This window comes from Vanrija albida, assembly GCF_041260175.1.
Source record: "Vanrija albida strain AlHP1 chromosome Unknown contig_1, whole genome shotgun sequence".
In the NCBI taxonomy this organism is placed as follows: domain Eukaryota; kingdom Fungi; phylum Basidiomycota; class Tremellomycetes; order Trichosporonales; family Trichosporonaceae; genus Vanrija; species Vanrija albida.
The window spans coordinates 2,996,403-3,016,090 of record NW_027191420.1 but is presented as its reverse complement, the minus strand read 5'-3'; the positions used below and the strand labels follow the sequence as shown (position 1 = coordinate 3,016,090).

General features: G+C 61.7%; 6 protein-coding genes across 6 annotated transcripts; 4 read left to right on the top strand and 2 right to left on the bottom strand.

Annotated features, from left to right (window-relative positions):
- Positions 1-4,305: 4,305 nt before the first annotated feature.
- Q8F55_001218 (uncharacterized protein) lies at positions 4,306-7,101 on the bottom strand (the record flags this gene model as incomplete). Its single annotated transcript, XM_069349851.1, has 8 exons — positions 4,306-4,990; positions 5,031-5,367; positions 5,410-5,473; positions 5,520-5,572; positions 5,613-5,808; positions 5,847-6,720; positions 6,788-6,892; positions 6,995-7,101. 8 exons carry the CDS (start codon positions 7,099-7,101, stop codon positions 4,306-4,308), a joined length of 2,421 nt encoding a protein of 806 aa, XP_069213395.1.
- A 1,566-nt stretch (positions 7,102-8,667) lies between these two features.
- smb1 (Small nuclear ribonucleoprotein-associated protein B) lies at positions 8,668-9,678 on the top strand (the record flags this gene model as incomplete). The annotated part of the gene is made up of 6 exons (XM_069349850.1): positions 8,668-8,670; positions 8,862-8,926; positions 9,004-9,097; positions 9,149-9,492; positions 9,543-9,602; positions 9,660-9,678. 6 exons carry the CDS (start codon positions 8,668-8,670, stop codon positions 9,676-9,678), a joined length of 585 nt encoding a protein of 194 aa, XP_069213394.1.
- Positions 9,679-10,099: 421 nt separating this feature from the next.
- On the top strand, positions 10,100-11,302 carry Q8F55_001216 (uncharacterized protein; the record flags this gene model as incomplete). The annotated part of the gene is made up of 1 exon (XM_069349849.1): positions 10,100-11,302. The coding sequence occupies one exon, from the start codon at positions 10,100-10,102 to the stop codon at positions 11,300-11,302; it is 1,203 nt and encodes a 400-aa protein (XP_069213393.1).
- Positions 11,303-11,480: 178 nt separating this feature from the next.
- Q8F55_001215 (uncharacterized protein) lies at positions 11,481-12,221 on the bottom strand (the record flags this gene model as incomplete). Its single annotated transcript, XM_069349848.1, has 1 exon — positions 11,481-12,221. The coding sequence occupies one exon, from the start codon at positions 12,219-12,221 to the stop codon at positions 11,481-11,483; it is 741 nt and encodes a 246-aa protein (XP_069213392.1).
- Positions 12,222-12,377: 156 nt separating this feature from the next.
- Q8F55_001214 (uncharacterized protein) lies at positions 12,378-13,318 on the top strand (the record flags this gene model as incomplete). The annotated part of the gene is made up of 5 exons (XM_069349847.1): positions 12,378-12,520; positions 12,556-12,701; positions 12,826-12,917; positions 12,976-13,051; positions 13,200-13,318. The coding sequence occupies 5 exons, from the start codon at positions 12,378-12,380 to the stop codon at positions 13,316-13,318; spliced, it is 576 nt and encodes a 191-aa protein (XP_069213391.1).
- A 4,185-nt stretch (positions 13,319-17,503) lies between these two features.
- On the top strand, positions 17,504-19,600 carry BCK1 (mitogen-activated protein kinase kinase kinase; the record flags this gene model as incomplete). The annotated part of the gene is made up of 3 exons (XM_069349846.1): positions 17,504-18,776; positions 18,827-19,005; positions 19,052-19,600. The coding sequence occupies 3 exons, from the start codon at positions 17,504-17,506 to the stop codon at positions 19,598-19,600; spliced, it is 2,001 nt and encodes a 666-aa protein (XP_069213390.1).
- Between the last annotated feature and the right edge of the window lie 88 nt (positions 19,601-19,688).

Below are 19,688 nucleotides of genomic sequence, written 5' to 3'. Positions count from 1 at the left end.
CTTGTCGGGTGACTGCTCTTTGGTCGACTGGCTCCGGTGAGCGCGAGTGAGCTTTGGGCGAGGGGGAGGAGAGGAGCTGTTGGCGTTTTGCAAGTTGATGTTGTTGTTTGCCGACCGTCCGCGGCTATAGCGCGTGTTTGTAAGAACGGTCGACTCGGATGTTGTTGGCAGGGTGGATGAAGATGGTTGGTGAGGAGAGTAGACTGCCGATGTGGACATGGTGTGATGGATAGGCTGTATACGGCAGAGAAGAGAACGAGGTTAGCGCAAGGCATGGGTTGGAGTGTGGGACATGATGGTGACGAGAGGGGAGTGTGGAGGTGGCTAGGGAGGAAGGAGGAAGGATGGTGGTGGTCGTTGACCCAGTCGTTGTGCTTCGTGGGTGTAGGTGTGGGTGTGGGTGGGTGTGGGTGGTGGGTGACGCGCACCAGACGTCGCTAGTGCCGCCTTTGAGGTACAATGGTGTGTAACAATGGTGCTCAAACCCCAAAGCGCGAGCGGCAACAATGATGAGCAGGCCAAGGACGGACGTGACACACGGACAGTGTGTGTGTGGGTGTGGGTGTGTGGGTAGGTGGGTGGGGGCGGGTGTGTGTGGGTGGATGCCTGCCTGCAGTGGGCCGGGTGGGTGGGTGGCTGCACAAAAACGACTATTGTGCACAGTGCTCTGCGCACCGTGCGGCTTCTCCCCTGCCTGCACCACTACCGCCAAAGGGCCAAAGGGCCCTGGGCGCCGCGGCCGACCTGATACGATTCAGGCGGCCGTACGCACGACCTTGTCGGGATTTTACGTAATAGAATCAAACCCATTCGGCTCGGCGTGATGTGGAGTCCCCGCGATCTGGGCCGCGATAAAAAAAAAAGGGGGAGCAAGGACGCACACACCACCAAGGAAAAGTAAAAACAAAGGGGGGACGTGCGCGACATAAAGTGGGGGGCGCAGACAACGAAGGACCGCCCAAATTAGGCTACCTTGTTCCAACAGGGGGGACGCAAGGGGGGAAAGGAAGGGGCGCAAGGGCGCACGAGGCCAGAGAAGCCGTTCAGGGGAAATGAAAACAAGACGTCAAACCCGCAACCGAAGCGCCGGCCGGTTAGTGGTTGGTGATGCGCGCCTGGCTGGCTGGCCACGACCACGACCACAACCCGGCGCGTGCGGTCGATGGCCACCAGGGAGACGGGCGGGGAATATAACCACACTCAGGGTCGGCTCCCAAGGCCAAGGCCTCACCATGTTGGTCTGCCTGGCATTTGTGGGCACGCTTCTACCTGGCTGCTAAGCATGCTCAGGAGTCGCCATCCCAGGTGCCCAGAGCCAAAACGCCTTTGCTGAAGCTTTACCGGCTCCAGATTGACTTGGAACCTTGGAAGCAGATTGTCATGCCAAAGGCGCAAATCGCAACCCGCAGCTGCCCCCCCGCCGCGCGCCCAGACGACGACGATGGCTGTATGCCTTTTGCGTCGACCACCTTGGGGAAAGCAGACGCGGCGGGGCTGATCCAACAAACCCCCCCACCCCCGCCCACACACCCATACACGCTCGGCCGGTTACACCCAGCCAGACCATGATAATCCCAAGGTCACACCATTGATGCAGGCACTTGGTTCCTAACCGCGCCGCCGCCTCCGCAGACTGCGTTTGCCGCCTCCGTCTTTCCTTTCTTAGAAGATCCCAGAGACGGCGAACCCAGCCTACTCCACACTTGTGCCTCTCCACCACCTGGCGCGCGTGCGTGCGAGTACACTACACGCTGGGCTTGATCACGTAGAGAACATGACAACGATGCCAAGCGTGAGACGTGGACCACGAGAGCAAGGCTTGGTGGAGGCCGATCTGGTTTGCAAGCAAAGGGCAAGCACCAGGGAATGCCCGCGTATTGGTGGGGGGCAAACGAAGCCGTTGCGGCCGTGTGTGTGTGTTTTTGCGGGGCGCACATGCATGGTCATGCTCTGGGCCGGCCAGGGATGAACCCCGCCGCCGAGTGACACGCCTCGATGCATGAGAATGCAAGACTGCCTGGAACGCTAGGCGTCGGCGGCAACGAGCACTGCACCCCCCGCGTGTTGTGTTGGCCGAGAACAGAACAAGGGATAGGGGATCGGGGGGAAGGGGGGAAAGGGCGAAGCACGCACTAGGAGCACGAAGGTGGGTGGGTCAAAATCAAGGCCGTCGATACCGGGACTCCGAAAAGCTTACAGGACAGCTAGCACTGCATGGGCACTGCACAGGCCAAGTGCATGCCCTCGGGCACCCAGTACGTGACTTTGAGAGCAGGATGGGGTGTGGAAAGCAAACGGGCAAGGGGGCAAGACGGAAGGGTTGAGAGGGCTGGTACTGAAAAAGACACTGGAGGGGGAATCACACAAAGTCGCCTCGACCAGTGAACCGACACGACCAACAAGGCGAAAACAAGACTGGGCACAGAGCACGAGGGGCAGAGAGGTCGAGGGGAGCAAGATTGAGCACTCACGGTTCTGGGGAGAGTAGAGAAACCCCAGGCCCTCACACGATCCGATCAAACTTGATGACGGCGGCGTCGGTTTAGAGTTGTCGGGGTGCGCGTGTGCTTTGGGCCTAGCCAATCGATGTGGGATTGCAGACTGTCGGGTATGTATGCAGGACGAGGGTGGTGCAGTGTCGACGGGGGTGCAGTGGTCGCGAGTAGTGTATGGGATGAATGCCAAGTCGGGATGTAGTAAGGATGATGACGACGGCGAGGTGTAATGAGGGGAGCGGAGTGGATGATGATGATGGTGTGGTGTGGTGTGGTAGGTCTAGCGGGTGGGTGGGTTGTAGTGGTTGGTATCGGTGGATGGGTAGTCGCACCTGGCTGGCTGGCTGGGTGGATGGGTGGATGTAGTCGTCGCTCGCCGCGCGGCACAGTCGTCTGTCTACTACCCAGTACTGATGTTGCTGCTGGCTGCTGGCTGCTGGCCCAGTCTGTCAGTCCTGAACAAGAGTGAGGTAAAAGGCGACAAAGGTCCGAGGTTGGAATGCAGGGACAGGGACAGGCAGCGGCGGCGGCGGCGGCAGGCGGTCGGTCAGTCGGTCGGGGGTTCGGGGGGTCGGGGGTGGGAGGGGGTCTAGGCTACAGCTAAACTACACCGGGGGAGCCGGGGCGGGGCGGGGGTGGCTCGTCGCAGCGTACAGTGTAGATGGACGGCGGGGGGTGGGCAGTGCAGCAGAGTCGAGCAAGCAATCAGGCCGGGCACTACGCAAGGCAGCAGTCTGCACCCGACTAGCCGGCTGCGTGACCCGGCAGCGCATGCAGCGCAGGGAGCCATGCGGCCAAAGCAAGCAGGCAAGCCGTATGCGTCGTCGGGACGAATCGATGCCTGCCGATGGCTGGCTGGCGCGGCGCTCAACACGCCGCACGATTGACACCTCGATGATCTTCGGCTGGCGTGCAGCTGGGCTGGGCTGGGCGCGCGGGCGGCAGAGGCGGCGGCGGGGGCGGCGGCGGCGTGCTTAGCCCAGGCGAGCCGGGAGAAAAGAGCACGACTGACGCCTCGTCCGAGCCTGCCTGACTGGTGATGGTGGTGCGGAATGGGCTTGGCGGCGAGTGTCGCGCTCGTCGACGTGCAGGCGGCTACAGGCTGCAGGCACGTCGGGTCTCCCCTTCGCCGGCCTCGCCCCCTTGTCCCCGCGCGACTTTGCATCGCTGCCTGACCCCGTCGGTTTGCCGCCCGCCCCGCGAGCCCGCCCGTTTACAAGCGACCACCACCGCCGACACGACGACGCTGCAGTTTGTCGTCACGTCAGGGACGAGCGCCGACACGACCATGATGTTGTTTTCCCTGAAACAATCTCAGGGCCCTGCCAAAGCCCAAAGGCTCCCCCCTCCCTCCTCCCCCTTGCCCCGCCGGCCCGCGCCTTGTCGCCGCCGCCGCCCCCTGGCTGCGCTCCCCTGTCCAAGTCATCAGCCTAAAGGACCCTCGTGCACTGCACTCCCCTCACTGCTGGAGAAATTCGCCCCGCACCGATACAACACTGCACCACTCGCCACCCGCCCCCCTCCCCCCGCCCCGGTGGAGGTGGTCCACCCTGTTACACACCTCTATTAGCAAACATAACCCTAAACACTCGCTCCGTCATCACATTACCCGACAATCACAAGATCAACAACAACTGATCATCATAATCGTCGCCACGACAACAACAACAACAACAAACAACAACAAACAACAACGGCAATCAGACCACTTTACAAATCAACCAAAAGTATACAAGTACATAGCACCATAGCAACCTACAGAGCATGCCACCCACTATACTCGTACACACCAGGCTACAGCACTACCGCACTACGGCGGCGCACCAAACCCCCGTTCCCCCATCTGGTTGACAAACGTCTCAATGTCAAACCCAAACTCGTCAGACTCGGCAGCAGCGCCAAGCCCTAGCCCAAGCGCCATCGTCATGTCCGTGTCCACATTCAACGGATTGTCCATCGAATGGAGATAGGCCCGCTGCTGATCCTCGCTCAGCATGTTGCCCTGCCACTCGAGCTCGGTGAGCCAGTTGTGCGTCCCGTACTCGGCAGCGTCAATCGACATGCCGATGGGGTTGATCTGCGCGTTGGAAGCAAGCGTGTGCAAGTTGGGCATCTGTTGGTCCGGTCCCCAGTCAAACTGGACAGCGTTTGTCCCGTTGGCCGGTGGCGATTGGGGTCCTGGCGATTGCGAATGGGTTGAGCCAACGCGCTTGGGCGAAGACAGTGATCCCGTACGGACAAGCTTGGCCGTCTGGTTTAGATGACCCAGGTCGTTGTCGGATTCAGCGACTGGCTCCTTCTTGACGCTGCCATTGGCTGCAGCGGCGGCATTGAAGGCCTCGGCAGCCCGCTCTCTCAGACGCAGCAGAAGCGGAAGCCCATTCTTCGCACGGCAGCCGTCTCGAGCGGCAGCGCAAATGTCGCACAGCAACGACATGGTGGTAAAGGCCGGGGTGGCAAACGCACTGGTCGGGGCGCGGATCGCGATGGCCGAGCTTTCGATTAGCTTGGCGCGGCCTCTTGGCTACAACTCACAGGCAAACGGCAGCAGAAAACGCGTGGAACCAGAAGAACCACCATCTTGCAATCAGCGAGGGGTGGTAAATAACGAGCTGCTTGACAATGTTGACAACGTCCTCGGCGCCTTCGTACAGGGCGACAAATGACTCGCCATACTTGGACCTCGCAGGGTTATCCGGTCGATCCTTGAGGGCTCGTGCGAAGAAGGGCCGATTGAGCAGAAGGCGGGTTTGAGCCACCATCAGCCGGATACCGAGTCTATGCAGCACAAGGTGGGAGGGGAGCATCCGATCAAGAGGGAGATCGACAATCGATACCGATGGAAGTAGGCTTTCGGGCAGTGATTTCCGGACTGCCGCTGTCAGTCGACGTCATTGCGCCACCGCCAACCCACATTCAACCAGCTCCGCGTCCAGCTTGCACACACTGCTGTAGGAGACTGGGGTCGTTTGTGTTTGCTTGGGCGTGGTCAGCGAGGGGCGCATTAGCATTATGCAGGCTTACAATGTCAATGACCTTCTCCATCAACATGATCAGGCGATACTTGGAGCGATGGACTACATGGTTAGCACGACGGAACCATTCCTGCCAACTCACATCCATCCTCATCCTTGAAGTTGGCCCCTTCCTCTGGGAACTTGGTGTCACTCGTGCGATTCGCAATGGCTGTTGGCCTGCCAAAGCACATGGACTGGAGACGGTCGTAGGTGACAATTTCCCAGAAGACCTGTCGGCGCTCATCCACCTCGTACGGTGACAGCCCGAAATGCGTCCCGTCCCTGTGCAGTCCCAGCTGCGCCATGTCAGACGATTACCACTACGTACACTTACACTCTGCGTGACCTTGAGAGCAGTGCCAAGGATAGGCCAGAACACCTCGGCGCCGTTACCCAGTCTGTCGTTTAAGATGTAGGTGCCCATCAGGTGGAGAGCCTGGACCGTTGCCGGGCTGGCATGCTCGAGCCCGACGAGGCTGAGACAGGCCCGGCCAAGGAGGAAGAGTCGCTCACTTCTAGGATGCCAAGGCTGGGCCCTGAGGTCCATCATGGAGCCAACGGCCATCATGAGGAAGACGCAGGCAAGCTTGTGCGGATGAGCCTTGTGCGACCGCTCGTAGGCGTGAAACCAATGGTCGTTGCTGAACGACGCCTTCGGGATGATCTCGTACATCCAGTTGACGTGGTCCCAGTAGCTGTCCATAAGGTCACGGCCCTCTTCGTCCCAGTCTGGGAGCTGGTCGCGGAGCGATTCGACGTCGTACCCGACCGCACCGCCCGTAATAAACGAGTCGTGCAGAGCGATCGCGCTGTCAGCGTACGCTGGGCGGCGTGTACGTGGCGGCTGCTCAGTTCCGTCTGCCGTCCCAGGAACTTCAGCGTTGACAATGCTGTGGAAGTCGCTCGGGGTGCTAGGTCCAGAGGCCGACTCATCCTCGTCGCGGAGGTACTGGCTGCCAGCAAACGAGCCAATGAAGTGTGCTTCGCCCTCGGCGCTGATTGTGAGGGTTCCAAACGCCCCATCTGTGACGTCGTCGGTGTCGGGGTCCGGCTTCATTCTACCCGTCGTGACCTGAGGTGTGGTGAAGAGGTAGGTCTGCGACAACAGTGGGTGGGGATCGCTCGAGACTTTTGCGTGAGCCTTTGCGAGCCCAACTTCGAGCAACGAGATGCGCTGGTGGAGCTCCTCTGTGTTGGCAAGAATCAACCTGTGTGCGTTAGACATACACAAGCCCAGAGTCGAGAGGGCGCCATCGCCACTCAACCAACACCCACCTCTTGCCTGTTGTTGACTTCATCTGCCCATTGGGGCAAATCTGCGCGCAACCGCGTTTCTCGCACGACGTGCACGGCCATGACCGCGAGCACTTGAGCTTTAACCTGAAGGTCGCGTCAGTGGTCGAACGACAAGACGGCTGGAGGTGTAGCGCACACATCCTTCGAGGGACAAGGAAGCGCCGGGGGGCGGATCACACCACTTACCGCTTGCACTCTGCGCAGCTGAAGCTCTGGCGCGTGGGCTTGTCGTCAACGCGTACTGGGCCTGGTCCTTTCGACGTGCCCGCCGGCGACGAGCCGCGCGCCGCCATGATGTTTCCGTGTTTGTCGTAAAGCAGAGATGAGGTGTCGAGTGTGCGACCTCTCAGCAGGCGGGACGGCGGGATGGTCCTTGCGAGAGCTGCCCAGGTGCGTCTTGATCACGGTACTGGCAGGGGTGAGTCAGAGGGGCACCACGGGCGATGTGGGTGAAGCAGTTGGAAGCCGTGTGTCAAGGTGTGCGTTGGGCAGGGTCCAAAGGGGCTGGGAGGGTGTGACCCCGAGTGTGTGGTCGATGGCGCCCGGTGCGAGTGCGATGGTGGTCGTGCTGGTGTCGCTGGTGTGCAGCGTGGCCGACGCGATGCTGTTGTGGGCAAAGGCAGCCGCTGTGAGAGTGAGAGACGACGATGAAAGGAGATTGAATGGATTGTAAATGCTTGTGAACGGGCTAGTAGTCTTGTTGCTCGTTGCGTCCCCGCCATGTGCCGCTGCTTGTTGCCGAGTCATGCGACAGACAGTGGCCATAATTGGCATTTAAGCGCGCTAAGCCGCGAACCGCCCGCGGGCCTTTATCAATCCTTAATCGGACAAGACCGCCATTACAACACTGCGTAATATCGCCTTACGGACGCGTACCTGCGGACGTACGCGGACGTAAGGTCCCCAATCTCACCGCGTGCGACACAAACAGGCCCTCAACACATTGCGACCTGTGTGTGGCCAGAGGCGGATTGTGCACCCAGCCCTGCACAATGATCCTCCCCTCCTTCTGTCCGTCGAGTCGCACACGTCGGTGGCGAGGTGACAAATCCGGCGTCTGGCTTCTCTCTGGGGTACCGATAAGCTGCGTCGCTCTGCTACTCGCCGGCGTCTCCAGCTCCGGTGGAGATAGGCAATATGCTGTCATTTCTCGGCGGCGCCCAGTTCCGACCGAGGGCAGTGTCTTCAGGCCAGCGGTCACGGGCATGCGTCGCCGCGGCCAGCACTGCTTCTGCTCGGCGCTCCAACAAGCCGTGTATAGCTAGCTGCTGCAACAGGTGCCAAGCTGCCATGCAGTGCACACCGGCAATCACGCCGAGAAGGAGCCGTTGACGTTGACCGGGGCATCGGCTTGGCTGTCATGGCAGTAGGCCAGGTGACAGCCACTCGGTGGCGCGACTTCCTCCCTTGCAGTACGCTTCAAGCACACATCGCAACCAGCACGTGCAGCACCCACGTTTCAAGTGCACACGCATCTGAGCTTTCCCGAAGAGCATGCATGCCAGCATTGCTTACCGCGACTTGAAGCTTCATGTCTGCTGTATATGAAGCAGAAGCTGGCGCTGGTGCCACACTCACCAATTTCCGGAATCTCCGCCACGAGACTCCTGAGCCCTGCTGCCACTTCGACTTTAGTAGTTGGAGACAACTTGGGTCGATCGTTGATCACACCTCGATCCACCACCTAGACGCTACAAACTCGATCTCGACACGCACACCGTTGCCGGTGCACACGAGACTCGACCGATACGACCCTTGCTCCCGTTTTCGCGGCTTGATTCGACCCAGAACTCGCGTTTCGACAGCGAGACACCCCCTAAACACCAAGCTACCCGACCACCGATAAGATCTAATCTAAAATGGTGCGTGCGCGTGCCGGGGGCCTATACTGGGCTGTGAATGGACTGTGAAGGCCGTGGGGTGTCGTGTCGATGCTCGGGGGCGAGCCCCCGAAGTGGATGACACCAACGCGCCGGCACAAACAACCGCAGCGGGGAGACATCAGCCCAGCGCCGAGGAAGACTCGTGTGAGGCGCATGCTGACACCCAACAGCCTCCCCCCAAGGCCAAGCACTCAAAAATGGTGACGCTGCTGCACTACCGTCTCAAGGTCATCCTGTGAGTTGAGTGACGCGCTCGCGCCGAGCGCGTGTTGCCACCCAGCAGTCGCGGAGTGAGTCACTGACACGGCAAAGGAACGACGGCCGTGCGCTCGTCGGCCAGATGCTCGCGTACGACAAGCACATGAACTTTGTGCTTGCCGAGACTGAGGAGTTTAGGACTGTCAAGGTGAGTTGATTGACCTTGCTCGCGACGACCAACCCCGGCTCACACGCGCAGGGCAAGAAGACAAAGGACACCCCTGCTGGCGAGCCCACCCCCTCGGTTCAGCAGAAGCGTACGCTCGGCCTCGTCATCCTCCGCGGTGAGACTATTGTGTCGGTCTCGGTCGAGGGTCCGCCCCCCAGCTCCGCCGAGAGCTCGGTTCTCGCTGCCGGCCCCGGCCGTGGTGTGCCCGCCGGTCGTGGCATGCCCCTCGGCGGTGGTGCCCCCGCCCTCGCTGCCCGCCCCATGCCATATGCTCGCCCGCCGCCCGGTTTCCCCCCTGGCATGCCTGGTCTTCCCCCTGGAATGCCCCCAGGATTCCCCGGTGGTGTTCCCCCAGGAATGCCTCCTCCCGCTGGGTGAGTACGAGCTGGAGACTTGGTTGGGTTGTTCGCTGACGAGCTCGCAGCATGCCTCCAGGATTCCGCCCCCCTGCGCCTGGATCATTGCCACCGGGCATGCCCCCTGGGTGAGTTTGCGCCTGTGGCGTGGACAAGGAGCGATTAGACAAGACTGACACGCCCAGATTCCCGCCCCGTCCATAGTCGGCTCCGCCTCAGTCTCGTTAGTAGGGTAGGTAGCCATTCGCCGCCACCGGCGAAGCCATGCATTGTGTGCTGTGTAGCAAGAGGGAATCAACGGGGCGTTGGTCGGATACGAGATTGTTGTGTGCAGGCGTGCAGGCGCGCAGGCGCCAAGTCGGTTCGAGTCGTGGCGGTGAGTCAATAACAAAGGGTCGTCTTTCCTTCCCCTTAGCCATCTGGCCGTGCACACTAACTCGACTTCCCTCTTCCTCGTCCTTCCCCCCAACATTCTGGTGTCCTCTTAACCTCGTTCTCTCTCTCTTTCCCTCTCTCACTCTCACTCTCACTCTCACTCTCTCTCAGTGTACTCACTTGTACATCATCTGACCCTATCTCACCACATCAAGCCTACCTTACCTCACCACAAAACCACCACATCACGATGGGCGGCAAGAACTTTGGCACCGAGGCGCGTCGCTTCACCACCGCCGAGCACGACGCCATGTTCATGCTCGCGCGCTCGCGCACCGCGCACTTCTTCACCAGCATGCGTACGTACCAGCCGCTCAAGGGCAAGGAGACGCACGGCGACATCGACATCCTGGCCGGATGGGCGGGCCTCGGCTGGGCCGCGCCCAAGGGCAGCGCGCGCGGCGACGTCGAGCCGGTCGACGGGGCTGATCTCACGGGCGTCACGATCGCCAGCGAGCCCGCTGACCTAATCTGCTGGTGCAACGCCATCGCGCACGCCGTCGGGGCCACCCAGTGGATCCGCAGCGGCTCGTGCCTCTCGACCGCTGTCCCCGCGTCCGTCCTCTTCGACGCTGTGCCGACGCTCCCTGGTGCCGCCGCCGCCACCGACTTCTTCCAGGTCGACTTCATGCTCTTCCCTCCCGAGGCGGTCGAGTTCGGCGTCTTCGCCTTCAGCCACGGCTCGGGCCTGATGCTCCTCGCGCCGCTGCTGCGCCAGTCGACGCGCGTGCACGGCCTGATGCTGCACGCGCACTGCCTCGAGTTCCGCCAGCACCCGTTCCCCGGCCTGCGCGCGGTCGACACGCACCTGAGCCACTCGGGCGCCGAGATCTGCAAGTGGCTCGGGCTCGACTACGCCGTGTGGGCGAAGGGCGAGTTCGACAGCATGGACGACGTCTACCGCTGGCTCAGCACCGTGGACGACGACTCGCTCGCCGCCGTAGCGCTCAAGAACATTGCCCGCAAGGGTATCGACCGTTCCGGCAGGAAGGGCACGCACCACAAGTCGCGCCTCGAGCTGTACCCCGAGTTCATCGCGTTCCTGCAGTCGACCAAGTGGGCTCCTGGGGCCGAGGAGCGCGCGGCGATCGCGGCTGAGGTTGAGCTCGAGCGCGAGCCCGCGCCAGAGGCCAAGCTCGACCCCGACCACCCCAAGCCGCTCACGCCCGCCGAGGAGCGCGTGCTCGAGTACTGGGGCCAGCGTGGCGCGTACGACGCCCTCGTCGCCGCCCTCGAGCCCGAGGCGCGCCTCCTCCATGAGCGCCAGAGCCGCCCGAAGGGCCTTGTCAAGTTCCCGCCCAAGCGCGGGTCTCTTGCTGAGGGCACCACGGGCGAGGGCACCGAAGAGGGCACCGCGGCCAGCAACGGTGCTGCTGCCACCGAGACCGCGTGATGCGCCATCCACCACGCCACTGCGTGTAGCAATCTAGAGAGACACCCATCGACCCATTCATCTGTACGCATCAGTGTAGCTCCGTACCATCCACAATGTACATAGAAAAATGTCGTACCATGCACACCGCACACCATGTCATATGAATACAGCCTGTCCACACTCTGCGCCCCCCGCCCTACTTCTTTAATCCCCATGAGAAGCCGACGCCGCTGGCGGACACCCGGCGCGCCGGCGAGTCGGAGGGCGGCGCGCGCGCGCCGAACGCGATGGTCTGGGGCGGGCGCGTGCCCTCGGCGTCTGGCGGCTGGCCCCAGGACGAGTCTGCGCCCTCGGCCGCCAGCGACGCCTGGGAAGGCTGCGAGAAGAGCTGTGTGTTCGGAAACGCCTGGGTGACGAACGGGCCCGAGCCGGCCGAGCTCACGGCCGCGGTCGACGCCGTGCCCGCCGCCTCGGCCGTCGACGGCGGGGGGACCTGGCTCGCTGGGGTCGACTGGAGCGGGAGCAGCGGGCGCGCGGGCGACATGGGGCTCGGCGAGCGGAGGAAGGCGCCGAAGTCGAGCACGGCGGTCGGGGCGGGGTCGGGCGGCGCGAGCGCGTCGTCGAGCCCGGCGTCGTACTCGAACGGCGCGGGCAGGCTCGGCAGCGCAAACGACGGGCCGGTGGTGCCCGTCACACCCGTCACGTCCGACTGCGAGAGCACGGGCAGCGACAGCTCGTAGCTGTCCTCGACGAGCGCCCAGGTGCCGTCTGGCCGCCGCCGCCGCTTGTAGGCCGGGATGTAGGCCGGGCGCTCGTGCTGGATGTGCTCGAAGTTGAAGTGCGCCTTGAGCTCGTCGACGGTGGCAAAGGTCCGCGCGCAGTAGTCCCACCGGCAGGGGAAGTGCCGGCTGCTCGAGGCGGCGGCGTTGTTGCTCATGACGACGAGGGGAGGGACAATGGGAGGTGGAGGGAAGGTGGATGGTAGTCGCTGCCTTGAAATCGATCCCGCCAAGTTGGATCCCAGGGACGAGCTGGACGCCGCTTCACCTCCACTTGCACTTCGTCATCGCAACAACTCCATTGTCCCAACACAATGTCGCGCGCCGCAGACCCCGCCGCGTCCGCGTCTGCGTCTGCGTCCGCGTCCGCGCCCGCGCCAGACGGCGCGCTGAGGCCGACGACCACGGCCTCGGGGTACAGGCTGCCTGCGCTGTGGTCGTTCCCGCCGTTCTTCACGTAGGCCTGGAGCTCGACGCCGCTGACGGCCCCAGCCTGCAGCCCAACCCGTCGACGCTGGCGCACCAGCTCAAGCTGTGGACCGAGATCGTGCTCGGATGGGCGCGGCACGACCGCGTCTTCGCCGTCAACGCCGACAGCCCCGACGCGGGCGCCGTGTTCGCCAACCGCGCCATTGGCCGTGAGTGCGCTGCTGGACGCGGCTGACGACAACAGGCAAACTCCTCCCGGCCGGACTTAAGCGCGTGCTCGCACACATGGCCAAGGAGGGTGGGTCGGGCCTTAGGGAGGTGGGCTGACGGCAGGACACGCGAGCCCCGAGCCACCGAAGCAGGCGTCGAGCTATCTCATATTCTGGCGCAAGCCCGAGGAGTGGGGGCAGATCATCTACGACTGGGTGCGTGGGCGTGGGCGCGGCTGGATGGGCGTGGGTTGTGACAGTGCTGACTGCCCAGGTCTCGGACAACGGCCTCACGGGCACGATCATGACGTTCTACGACCTGACGGACGGCGACTTGGCGGAGACGACCGGTGCGTGTGGCGCGTGTGGAGGGTGTGGAGTGGAAGCGTGCTGACCCGGATGGGCTTTGTTCCTCTTGACGATGGTCTTGTCCTCTTTGTCGATGCCGACCCCCTTTCGACTCAACTCCCTTTCGACGCAACCCCGTTCCCACCTCAGAGTTCCGCGGACTCCCCGACACACTTCTGCGACGAAGCCTGGACACGCTGGTGAAGCGTGGCAAGGCGCAACTGCTGCGCGGTGAGGGCGAGGCGGGCGACGGTGTCCGCTTCCTGTGATGGCGCACCGACGTGGCGAGGACGTGGCACGAGTGTGTGCGTGGTGCGACGTGGCGCCACGGCCCTGATCGCCTGCTCCATCGATGGTGGGTGATGGATCGGCCGTGTGGCAGATCGTCGTGTGTGGACGACGCCGTAAAACGCAGTGTCACTTGCTACGCGTGATGGCGAGGACGCTGAGGGCGTTATCACCGGGTGCCACTTGCACGCACCTGGAAGCGGCGGCGTGCCACTGGCAAGTGTTGTACTCGAGTCTCTCATATCCTAGAATAGCATCCTTCACATGGCATGAACACAGATCCATGGCCATGCTATTCCTGGCCTGTTCTGCTGCGTGTAGGCGTGCAGTTGTTGCTGTTGCTGTTGCTGCTGCTGCTGCGTGTCTGTCTCATCAGTGTCGGTCGATTGAGATCCGTGTCTCCGGAACCCGGCGGACCGTGGACAGTGGTGCGGTATGGTTGCTGGTTTTGATTCCGTGCGGCCGTTGTGGTCGTCGTCGTCTTGTCGCCACTAATAGCCCCATTACAAAACCATCTAATGGATTTTGTATTCGGTAGCGTTGTCGGTTTGCCGCGGCCGCTGCGAATACCCCAGCCAGCCAGCGGCCAAGTATGGACGTCGTCGTACCCCCCCCCCCCCTCTCCCCTTGCCCTGCCTGCCCTTCCTTGTCCTCGTCGCCGTCCGCCGCCGCCGCCGTCGCCGCCGCCCACACACCATGTGTGTCCCTCGCACTCCTCATCCACCTCCTCGTCCCCCTCTCCTCGTCGCCTCTATCACACAATCTCATCGACAACTTGCCCACCGCCGTCGCCGCGACGACATCAAGTCGCCATCGCACACTAACGCGCAAGCACAACCCGCCCACTTTCGCACACCGTCACCCCCTTCTCGTGCTGCTGCTGCAACGCGAGGAACGTCATCGACCACCCACCCACCGACCCACCGACCGCCCGACCTCGCACCCCAACGCACGCACTTGCATACCCATACCACCCACCCCCACTCGCACCTAGACCACCGACGCCGGCCCGCTTCTGCATCTGTCCATCAAACACCCTTTCTGCGTGACCACGGCCAATCTCATCACGGCTGTCGAGAGCGGCGTGGGAAGGTCATCCCACACGCGCGGCCCATTGTCCACCTCGCTCGCACCCCGGCCTCGCTCCCTCTCTGACCACCCCACATCGAAACGCGACAGCACCCAGTCTGTGATCCGCGGCGGGTTGGTTCCAGTCGGCGTCTCGCGCCCACCCTGCTCGCTCGCCTGTTCGCACACCTAGATCGCGACCCCCCGCGCGTCCGCAAGGCGCTTCTGTCACCTTGGTTGGTCGTCTTGTTCAAAACTCTTGGGCCCGCCACCCGCGCGCACTGCGCACAACCACTCGGCCTCTTGCCCCCCTCGCACCCCCCTCCCAACCATCCCCTTTACCTGCCCGCGTCGGTCGCCCTCGTAAACCCACGAATGACACGACATGTCGGGCAGGCAACCGCCTACGCTGACCGTGTCTACCGGGGTGGCAAGCCCCGCGACACCAGTCGGCTCAGTGCGTAACCGTCCCCAAGGTGCTCGGCGGAGAGCAGCCAAAGGTCTCTTCATCGCAAACCCAGACAACTCGGACAGCGATGACTCTCGGCCCTCGTCGCCAGTGCAGCACTCGCCCCAAAGGTCACCGGCCCACATCTCCCCTAGCCACTCTTCCCCCATCAACATCTCGTCCGCGCAAACGGGTGGGAGTCGCCCATCAACTGGAGGCAGCACCAGTGCAGGAACTCTGTCTGGACATCCCCTATCCAGTTCCCCGAATGCTCAGCAGCGGTCGTTTCCAGTCCCCTTGCCTTCCATCCCGCCGCTGAGCTCGTCTCCTCAGCCGCCCCCAGCGCCGTTCGCGTCGCCCCCTTTAGCTGGGCCTGATCTGCGCTCTGGTCCTCCACAACCGCCACCTCAACCGGAGCGACACCGACGCGCATACACGACGCCAACATCAGAACACTCGCGAGTGCAGTTCGAAAGCAGGCCGTCGCGCGATGCGCCCTCATCTCCAACTCGAGCCCTCCCACCTCTGCCTCCTCAAAAGTCTGCCTCAACCCCCTGGGCATCATCGTCCACCACGCCCTCGTCCAATCTCAACATTCCCTACCCTGGCGTGTCCCCTCCTCTGCAGCAGCCATTGACCCCATTGTCTGCCGTTTCAGACTCGTCGTCAATGAACGCTGGCAATCAGATCCATCGAGTCTCAAGCCCAGACGATGGCTCAGGCACTCTGCACGGAGGCTCCCGTCTTCGCGCCGGTTCTCTCAACTCGAGAATTTGGCTTCAGGTCACCACGGACAATTACTCGTTCGCGGCAGTAGACGTTTCTGGCTGTCCCACAGGCGAAGCTATCCGCGAGCGTGTTTTCTCGAGGGTGAGTGGCTCGACGTGACCAAACTGACAAACCCAGCTGCGCCTCCGTGATGATGACCATGCCGGGCTGTCAATATACCGTACAGACATCGGTGAGGCCGCCCCGAACTCGCCCGCACTTGGCCAGGACGCCCTCTTCCACCTTTGCCAGGCAGAAGGCGACTCAAAAGGAAGTCTCAAGTTCCTGGTTGTCCAAACAAGTGTCCCCGGGTCCGCCTCAGCTCCTATTGTCCCACCTCCACAAAATGGCGAGGCGTCGCATCGTTCACGCCCAGGTGTGCCTCCCATCATGACTGATGTGGCCGCCTCGTACGGATCAGCGCATAATCGTCTTTCCAAAGACAGCAGCACAAGCAGCGCGGAAACCATGGAACGCCAATTCAGTTCAAGTGACCGCGATATCGAGGACCGTCGCGCCGCCCGGCCACCTTGGAACAGTTCGACAAGTTCACGCTCACCCACCACGTCGGATCACACGGGCTCAAACATTTCCGTTCCCCTCAACCAGTCAACCTTGATTGTTACTCCTCATCTTGAAGCGGCATCTTCGTCATCCTACTTGCCACAACCAGAGATTGCTCTTGTGGATGAAGATGAGGGGACGTACCGCGCGAACCAACAGTCTTCTGCGGCAGGATCGAGCCGACAAGCTCAAGACGGCGTCGGTGACCTCATTCGATCGGGAATGGATCCTGCCACGGCCGCCTTGATCCTCCAACTGCAACGCGACGAAGAAGAAGAAGCCAAGCGCGAGCAGGAGAGGATGCGCCAGGACGAAATCATTGCCATCGAAGCTCAAGAAAGTGAACGCGAGGTCTGGCAAATGATGCAACAGCTCCAACTGGAGCAGGAGCGTCAGAGGGAGGAGCAAGTGCGGCTGGATGCCATTCGAGCCGTGAGTGGACCAACCCGAGACACGAGGCTGATTGAAACAGAGCGAACTGGATGCCGAGGAGCGTCGCAACGATATGGAGCGGCAGCGCACTGAATCCGAGGCAGCGGCACGAGCAGCTTGGGATGCCGAGATTCGGGAGAGGGATACGCAACGGGACTCTCGTGATAACCGCGACACACGACCCAACCAGTTCGCGGTGGAGCGACGTGAGCGACGAGAACGCTTTCGCAATCTCGAAGACTTTGCTGACTGGACGGCCGCAACTGAAGACAACAACCAACCTCCGCGCCGTCCATCAGAAACCCAGCACGAGAGACCACATGTCCCTTACTCTCCTCCAGCCCAGTACTCAGGGGACTCGTATGTCAGCCCCCACCCGCCCGGGTACATGCAGGCCACTGCCAACGACCCGCGTTTGGCTGGTCAGTCGTCGAGACCAATGCCTCTCCGAGGGCCCCGTCAAGCGTCGCAACCTCCCTACATCTACACCAACATGGACCAAAACCATCACTTGCAGGGTGTACGATCGACAGACAACCTCCGACCCATCAACAATGGTCTCCCTGTCGCTCGGCCAACATACCCCTCCAACCGACGCCCAATCACCCCTGCTGCTGACCCAGGAGGTCGCCGGCAGTCCAACGACCGCGTCCATGACGGGCGGTACCCGACCCCGGCATCGGCTACATCCACCTACAATCAGGGTCTGGTTCAATTCCCATCACCACAGCCTTCGTGGCCCGACCCAGCTTCTTCACCCCGATCGGGAACCATGCTATCAACGTCGATGCAGTCACCACCCTTGGCCCGGCCACACAGCAGCTTGTACGATGACAGCCCTCCCATCAATGGCAACTACCACGACGAGTATCGATCAAGCTCTGCAATGGCAGCTGGAAGACGACGAAGCGATTCAGACCCGCATTCCGATCCTCGTCTTGGCTACTTTGAGCACAGACACGACTCTGGCGGCTCGGCTACGCTGCTGCCTTATGCCCAGCAACCACCAGGCCGGTTACCACCGGCAAGCCGTCGAGACACTGGTGACTCGATCTCGAACGCAGAGACGGCCACAACAATCTCAGAATCAACGACGATCCGCCCGGGCGACAGGCAACTGTCCATGGACGACAACGACACGGCTCGGGCAGACTGGGGCAGGAACCTCAGCCACATGATCTCTCATCCAGAGCACAGCTCCATGAATGCTGCGCAAAGTGTCCTCTACCCTGGTGCCAACATGCACGACGAGAGCGAGGCAACGCTGTTCATCACGGCTCCGCCCAGAGTGACGGCCACCTCTCCTCCTACTGGGCCACTCCGCCGGCCCCCGAATCTCACTGTCAACACCCATCCGTCTCAGGCATTACAACGACCGTCGTCGGTGTCTGATTCGGAAACGGATGAGGATCGACGAGAGCAATGGCAGTTCCGTCCTGACCCAGAACAGCTGTACGACAACTTGCAGCAGTTCTTCCCCAAGGTGGACCTTGACAAGCCAATTGTTGAGCCAGGATCGACTCCAAGCACTCCCTCTTCGGAATCGCCTCGCAATACTTTGGAGTTGCATCGACCTCCGCCAGTCCATCCCGCCCGCCACCAGCCAGGGACCATCTTGGCATCCTCGAGCAAAGACCCAGAGGGCACCGTCAAGGCGCATGCTCGCGGTGCCTTTGCAGCTCTGAAAGATGCGTTCAACAAGAACGATACTCGCCGCTCCATCCGTCAAGCTGCGGACAAGAAGCGCTCGATTATCAAGGCCAACAAGGAAGCAGTCGCCGAACCTGCCGCGGTCCGCCAGGATGACCCCACACGCCTCAAGCGGAGCTCGAGCATGTGGGGCCACAAAGTGGTCGAAGTCACCCCATCCAAGATGGCCTTGGATATGCCCCAGACCGTTCCCGAGTCCCCGTCTGGCGATGGTCAACATGCAACCCTCAACTGGGTCAAGGGTGAACTCATCGGCAAGGGCTCTTACGGTCGAGTCTATCTTGCTCTCAACGTTACTACCGGTGACATGATGGCCGTCAAGCAGGTCGAGATGCCTGCGAATGAGCAGGAACGCAACGACACACGACAAACGTCAGTGGTCGAGGCCCTCAAGTCGGAAATAGACCTTCTCAAGAATCTCTACCACCCCAACATTGTGGCCTATCTCGGTGAGTCAATCCTTTACAAAGCGTTTCTGTCGCTAACTCGAATCTTACAGGATGTGAAGCAAGTGTAGAGCACCTCTCCATTTTCCTCGAGTACGTTCCAGGTGGAACGATTGCGACCATCTACCGCACGCCAAATCAAGGCCGCTTTGAAGAACAGCTGGTCAAGTTCTTCACGAGACAAATCCTTGAAGGCCTGGCCTATCTCCATGACCAGAAAATCTGGCACCGCGTACGTGCAACAGGCGGCGTAGAATAAGCCACTAACACGCTCCCAGGATCTCAAGGGCGATAATATTTTGGTCGACGCCAACGGCATCTGCAAGATCTCAGACTTTGGCATCTCGAAGAGGACGACTGACGCATACGACTCGTTTGCCAATGCCACAAACATGAAGGGCTCAGTCTTCTGGATGGCCCCCGAGGTCATCCATTCGGCTGGCGACCGAAGTTACTCGGGCAAGGTCGACATCTGGTCACTAGGATGCGTCGTCCTGGAAATGTGGTCGGGTCAACGACCATGGGGCGAGCTCGAACAGGTCGCGGCCATGCTGGAAATGTTCCGCCACAAGACGGCGCCTCCCTTGCCCCCGAACATCCAACTCTCGCCAGTTGCCCTCGACTTCATGTACACCAAGTGTATGGCTCAGGAACCAAACGATCGCCCAGTCGCAGTTGAGCTGCTCACGCACGAGTTCATCCTGGACACGGATCACAACTGGACATTTGGCAACAGTACAATCGGCAAGGCTGTTGCCAAGCGCCAACCAAAGACAACTCTGCGGAGCGCAAGTGCGCCCGTCCCTGTCCCTGCCGGCTTCTCGTAGTGGTGGTCATCAGTCGCCTCCCCCTCTCATCATCCCGTTTGCCCCTCCCTCCCCTCCCCCCCTCAACCCACGCCTCGTGTCCTCCAAG